This window comes from Ascaphus truei, chromosome 15, assembly GCF_040206685.1.
Source record: "Ascaphus truei isolate aAscTru1 chromosome 15, aAscTru1.hap1, whole genome shotgun sequence".
Classification (NCBI taxonomy): domain Eukaryota; kingdom Metazoa; phylum Chordata; class Amphibia; order Anura; family Ascaphidae; genus Ascaphus; species Ascaphus truei.
The window spans coordinates 13282320-13289594 of NC_134497.1; the positions used below are offsets into that span (position 1 = coordinate 13282320).

General features: G+C 48.3%; 1 protein-coding gene across 1 annotated transcript; it reads left to right on the plus strand.

Annotated features, from left to right (window-relative positions):
* The first annotated feature begins 2833 nt into the window (after positions 1-2833).
* Positions 2834-7172, plus strand: LOC142466962 (protein spire homolog 1-like). Its single transcript, XM_075572616.1, has 4 exons — positions 2834-3281; positions 5105-5136; positions 6059-6241; positions 7020-7172. The coding sequence occupies exons 1-4, from the start codon at positions 3056-3058 to the stop codon at positions 7170-7172; spliced, it is 594 nt and encodes a 197-aa protein (XP_075428731.1). The 5' UTR covers positions 2834-3055.
* Positions 7173-7275: the final 103 nt, after the last annotated feature.

Sequence of the window (7275 nt, forward strand, 5' to 3'; positions counted from 1 at the left end):
TTAGCCCCCCCTCCCCAGCAGTGCAAGATCTTTGCAACACTTTCCTGCTTGTGATCATTTGTTGCCCATTACGTGATCCCTGCTAGCCGAGCAAAGCAGCTACCAAAACCTCCTACGGAGTTATCTCCGGAAGCAGGGGGTTCTGGGAGCTGAAATGGGGTTCAGCTCGGGAGGCGCCCTGCTTCGTGCGCATTGCCTTTTTAAAGTTGCTCATTTGACTTCGCAGTTTTTACTGCCATCTAGTGGTAACTTGACATATCGCCTCCGGTGGAAACATTATGGGGTTCCTGTAATAAATACCCCCTCAACTCCTATTCATGTAAATTTTATTAAAGAAGCCCCTATGTCCTGCTTATAATTCCCAGGTACCACCAGTGTTGTCATCACTCTGGGTTTGACCCGGAAACCACGGGTTTCCGGCGCTTATCTCCGGTCTACGCGTCTAGCTGAAAAAGCTCCGGGCGGGCGGCGGGATCTCAAGGCAAATTCCCGTCAACAAGGCCGCGCGACGTCAAATGGCGCCACGTCGCCGTGACAACAGGACGCAGCGTGACATCGCTGCGTCACGCGGCGTGACGTTGCCCTGACAACAGGGGCAGCACGTGACGCCTCGGCGCCATAAAGCGTCCCGTTGTCATGGCAACTTGACGCCGCGTGATGTCACATCGTCACGGCAACGCGCACCATTTGACATCACGGAGCCACGCGGACTGGACCTTGCAGTGGGAGATGGTGCTGGGAGACGCCGCCGCAGGTAACATTAATAAAGTCTCCGGGTTAGCCCGCAGTAGAAGGTGGCAACCTTGGGTACCATGTGACTAGGTATTTTTTGCAGGGGGAACTCTTAATATTTTATTATAACGTCCTTGTTTAAAGATTGTAAGTTCCTGGCTGCTGAAGGGGCAGAAAGGACATGGGCGTCACGTCTTAATGTTTGAAAATTGTTCCTTGGCTGCAGAACCCAGGAGGAGATGTATCAATGGGAACCGAAATGAAGCCCGCTGGCTGCAAAAATTCAGAACACCCTCAATTTATCAGGAAAAATAAACCTCCCGTTGCTTATAATTGGAATATTTGTTATTGGATAAATCCGATGCAGTTGTTTTCCCCTGGGAAGCTCGGAACATGAGCTCCTGTATTTTAGCCAAGAAGCATCATAGATGGACACAGTGACGCTAACAAAATCTACCTGTCCAAAGCACAAGGTCATTATTAATAATAACTTTATTTCTTGTAGCACTTTTCTCCCAATGGGACTCAGCACTTCATAGCGCGCAGACGCAGCACATAGGATTGTTAGACACAGTCCCTGCCCCGTGGAGTTTACAATCTATGTTTTTGGTGCCTGAGGCACAGGGAGACAAAGTGACTTGCCCAAGGTTACAAGGAGCCAACACCGGGAATTGAACCAGGCTCCCCTGCTGCACACTCAGTGTCCTTACTCACAGAGCCACTCCTTCACTCTTTTCATTACAAGAGGGGGTTAATACACAGCCAGGGGAGTTACGATTTGTAGTAGGCAAGTACATTTTAAGTAAGCTGCGATAGTGCCGATCGGGCGACCACTGCACAGAAACTGTCATTATTGCGCCGAAACTCTGCAGCTTTAGATACATACGCAGCATTTCTGCACCAACTCCCCCAGACACGCACCTGCCAAGAACTGACAGGTAGCAGCCGGCGCCGCATCGCTGCAGGCAGTGATATTTCAATTCTTCTCTTTTTGTTGTGCGTGCCATACACCTCTTTTTATCTGCAGAACGCTCTGAATTCTGGCCGCCCGCGAATCACGCGGTCCCCTGGAGAGTCTGGAAGTCTGTTTTTGTCACCGTCTGACACGTCTGCATTACTATTAACACACTTGAGATTAGCTCTGTCTGAAAATACAGGAGCGACAGCGAAAGAGCCAGATGTGACAGACGCGAAAGGTTCTGAAAGCCATTACCTGCGCCCAGCTGAGCTACCTAATAGCTTTGCTTGGGTACCACGCTGAAAGCATTTAGAAGCCATCCTAGTTTTCCTGCTGCCCCTATGCGAAGTTCTCCTGTATATTCTCCTAGGGAATTATTCATTACAATCAGGGACCCACTGCACTTAATTACAGTGAGCACAGGTCATATCTTTTTTTTAAAGGGGAAGTTTTTCCTTGGATCAGAATGAACTAAAGGCCGTGGCTGTGATTAAACGGTGGCTGATGCCGCTTTTAATCGAGGCGTTGCATTTTTGCTAAGGCGATAAAGGATATATGCTTAAAAGGCATCATAGCAAATGCATTAATAAAGGGCTGCTTGATCTGTTCTCTGTAAGGCTTGTTATATAGTAGGCGCTGATGCGCGTGTGGGAACACGCGCCTGGCGTTGCGCATGCACGTGGTGTTTAGTTTATATGTTGTAAGCGGTGGCGTAGGGGGCGTGGCTATAGACATCACAGCGATAGCCGCGCTGTGATTGGCTTGGCAGCGTCATGTGGCGCGGCAGCAGCGTGAAAATATACACTTTCCTGTATTTGCCGTGAACTGCCGTGCACATGCACGGCTGATGTATAGAACGCCAGGACTGGACACCGCCAATTCTAATTGACGCACAGTAGCACACACATGCGCACTATATTACACGCCTAAGGATGTAGAGAGAGGGAAATGGCTAAAGTGGTGTTATTTTGGTTCAGTTTAGTGACGGGTTGCTATGCAAGGACAACAAAAATGACGGCGGACCTGTGTGTTTTCCCTGTCAGTCCTGACGCGGTATTAATCTGCCTGGTAAATGATCTGAGCCAAATGAAAGAAATCTCATTAACAAGCCCCTTACGTGAGATACAGCCGCAGGCAAAGGCACTGAACAGGTGAGCCAGGCTTTTGAATCAAAGCTTGCAGGGCTGCAGGGAAGGGGTTAATGTGTTTTTAATTGGAGCACACACATCCCAATCACCTGTTCCTATTTAAGAAGGTGGTGAGGGAGTCTGGGTTAGACCTACATTTGGAGGAGCCACAAAGGAATAAGCACAGGGCTACAAGTGGTTTATTTAGAAGAAAGCCACACCAAGCCCATTAGGAGAGATGGATGAGCGGGTTCCCTCCAGGGGTAACAGCAAGGTGACGCTGAAGGACATATTGATGGGGTGTGGACAGCCGATCAGTGAGGAGCAGGCGTGGGCTCTCTGTTACCAGTGCTGCTGCAAACTGAAGCAGATGGCGTGGCGGTCACGACAGGTCCCAGCTCTGCAAGGAGCTGAAAATATCCTAATCCACCAGGATGGCACCGTCTCCTTCATATCCTGCTGTGGTAAGGGTCTCCTGTGACTGATTTGAGGCTCTCCTATGTGCCCCCCCCCTCCCAAACACACCACTGATTAGACCCCCCCCTCTCTCCCCAGCTTCCTATGCCTGTCCTGGCAAATTCTTCTTAACCCCTTTGCTGTCAAAGAGGCGTTTGGCAGGGAAAGGGTTGCAGATGTTACTGCTAAGGCTTGTAATATAGTGCACGCTGGTGCGTGTGCACACACACGGCGTGGTGCGGGCGTTTTTGTTTGTACAGGTAATCGTGACGTGCGTGGCTATGACATCACAGCGGCAGGCTGCGCTGTGATTGATTTACAGTGTGGCGACAGCATGAAAATACAATTCCCTTGTACTTTCTTTGGTCTGCCGCGCCACCTCTCATGTCAGTGCACGCATCTCGACTGAATCAATGTCAGCCTCCCACAGTCGCTTGTAATTGACGCGCGCACGGTAGCGGAACAGCGCGCTCTATATTACAGGCCTAATGCTGTCAGGCTGTATGTACCTTGACTGACGACACTGGGTGAGTTGTAGGGCTTACTCCCGGGGTATTTAGGAGTGAGCCTTTGCTCCATGTCCTGTCCCAATGTACAATGCTGAGACCTTGTGACCATTAAAGACCTCCCTGACCTGGAGCTGGGTGGTCCCACTCTATGAGCTGCTTCATGGTTTCAAGTCTGACCATGCGCTCCAGTTAATATTTTGGGGAGAGAATAAAAGCTTGAGCCTTCATGTTACATGTACGGCCTCAGCCCATTCCAGAGCTGAAATATCCTAGAATAGCGTTATTTTGGGGGGACTCGCTTTACAGCGGTGCCCTGTGCATTATTTTTCGGGTAGGCGCTAGTGAAGTGAGGGAACCTGTGTACACCAACTGTTACAAGCAAGAGTTTGACCTCTAAGCTGTGCTCTTAAACCCATGCGGTCCGATTAACCCTACGTGAGCGGCTCTGAGTAAACGTGTGGGGGGCGATTCACTAAACGCCAATGCTTGGTACTGCACCCCTTTCTAGCGTGGGATCGTAGTTTGGTAAATCCCGGTGTTGCGCAGTTATTTACCGAAGTCTCTCTGTGGAACAACTGGGCTAAAATCGTCACACACGGGTTTCAACAAGTTTTATAACGTGAATAACGGTTACTTTCCATGGGATTAATTTTCTTTATTTTTTGCCCTGGTCTTGTAGCTTAGAAACTTTTTTTAGTAAATCTCCCCACCACTCTCTTCTCTGGTGTGGGGTCCTCCGGGGCTGAGCCGCATTACTTTAAACTCTGGGGACCTCCTGGTTTCCAAGACACTTGGTGCTGTCCCTACCAGGGGAGACAAAATGGAGGTGTAAATCTCCTGCATGATGCGCAGGGTTACCACCACACCTGGTTTTGACCCTGAGACTGCGGGTTTCGGCTGGGTACCTCCGGGCTATGGGTTGAGATATGAAATCTCTGGGTTACTACGGGGGGCCGGCTGTGATATTTGGGGCAGGGCCTCGACTCCTGCCTTCTGCGGTCATCTGCCCCCTGCATGGTCCCGTCAAATGTCATCACGTTGCCATGACAATGGGATGAGGTCACGTTATCATGGCAGTGCGGCGCCACAGTGTGTCCTGTTGTCATGGCAAAGTGGCGCCGTGACATCCCATTGTCATGGTAATGCGACACCATCTGATGTCGCGGCGCCATCCTGACTGGACCATGCAAGGGGAGATGACGCCGCAAAAGCTAAGCGTTAAATATATAAATAAATGTGTCTGGGTTATTCATCAGAAGGTGGCAGCCCAATAGGGCAATTCTGTCTGTCTCTGTCCATTAAATGTGTCATTTGTTTTTCAGATACCCGGCAGAACCCTCAACTTGAAAACAAGGTAAACCTATGTTCTCCATCTACCTTCAGAGAACCTCGGTTCTATCCAGGAACGGGTGTTCTCTGGTTACTACGGTATCTGGAGAGATACACAATGTTCTACTGTAGGCTCATGAAATGGCCTCATGGCAGAGGTGGTAGATACTAATAAATGAATTGTATTCAAAATGGCGTTGGATAGACATAAGGCTCTCACAGCAGCAGTTCTCTGCTCGGTACCTTATGTTTGGACCCCACCAGCTTGTTTGATTTTATTTTAAACCTGCGTGGTAAGCAGGGGATTCCCAGAGCTGGACCGCAATCATTTCCGCTCTGGGGAACCCTGTTCTTCCTGTGATGCGTAACTGGGAAAGTGCCACTGGTATAGGTGCCGCCCGGGGGAAACAAAATGGAGACTTTAAACCTCCTGCATTACGCAGGTCAAAAGGACGTAATCGGCTACATCTTCCAGTTGACCTGCGTGACGCGCGGGGGATTTAAATCTACGGACGTGTATCTGTGGCCCCTTTCCCGCTATGCGAGCCAATGATCACATGGGGGGGTTTAAAGTAGACGAGATATGGTGGACTAGGTTGGTTGTGGTTCTGATCTGCTTCATTGCCTGTCTCTGCACTGTGGTGGTCACACGCTGTTGGGCTTTTTCATGGGCTGTGTGTGCTATGGGCATTGTAACCCAATGCCTGAGTGTAATGCCCAATTGCCTGAGTGTAAATAACCTCGTGTATGCACCAGCCCAATGTGCCAATAACTTCACCGCCGGAGAGGCCAATGAGCTGGTGAGAGGGCTATTCCTGTGATCTCTAGCACAGTATTCTGCCTGTCTTCCAAACACTTCCCGTAACCAGCCATTATTTATGTATTCCAATGTCTGCGGCCCTGTCGGCTTGCCTGTTGTGGGTTTGTTAACTTTCTTTTGGATCTAGCTTGTTGAGCGTCTCGGACGGGTGATATATACCGCTCTGGACTGGGGACTGACCAGCGACCTGGAGCGGGCTTTAAGTGAGCCGCTGGACAACCTGCTCCGTCACATGCTTGGACTTCACACTGCAACCATTAAACCCCAAATTGGCTTCCAGGATCCTGTTACTTTAAATAACATCATAAAGGTATTTGCAATATTCTGACCGTGCACTGTAAGGTCACCTTTCAGTACATTAAATGACCCTCTGAATGCTACTTTGTTTTAAAAGGCAAAAATTAAAACAAGGTTTTTTTTTTTTTTTTTTTTAATGCTGGATTTGATTATTGAAAACTAATTGGCAGCTTTAAGTAATCTATTTGTTTTTCCTGTGATCAATCGACAAAGATACGGGGTTCACTAAATGGCTGCCTTTCAGTTTTCAATAAATCCTTCAGTCAGTAACTCCGCAGCAACAATCTATTGTGATATTACTAAGGTAACATTATTACAGTTTGCAGCTCAAACTGCTGGGAACGTTGGCATCAAATGATCACAAACAGGAAAGTGGTTACAAAGATCTTGCACTGCTGGGGAGGTGGGATAAACCTGCTGAAGAAATCAAAGGGTGCTCAGTATATTAACATTTTATTAAAAATGGCATTAAAAGTTGAAACAAAGCTAGCAAGTATTTAACACTATAGAACTGATTTTATATATTAAAAACACACGTAGAATATTGCATGGACTGCTTCTTTAAATACAATGAAATAGGTGTTTTATTTGTTATAAGCCATTAAACAAGCCCTTTATCTAATTTACATTGATTCTGTTAGCTTGCTGAGGCTGGGAGAATGATATTGGCAATTGGTCACTGGCCTCGTCGGCTCAAAGGGTTATTGCAAACCTGCCAGGCCAACTGATCCACTCCTAATTTTGCTGGTCACATGTCCAGTGTGTGAATTGCCCTTGCATTGCTTTTTCAGGTCTGCGCGGGGAGGCTGTTCACTCCTGCTGAAGCTGGCGGTCACTACCGAGCGGTCTGCAGGGTCCACTTTGCTGAACACAAAGAGTTCTGCAAACTCTTGCTCACCATAGAAAGATCTAAGCGGGTACAAACGCCTCTACAAAGGGGATAACACTCTACACTGTCATCACTAGACGAATGTCTTTGTATGTGAAGAGGCCATCCAATAAGCCGCTCTTCATTCTGCACCCTAATTAAACATCATGCAGTAATCG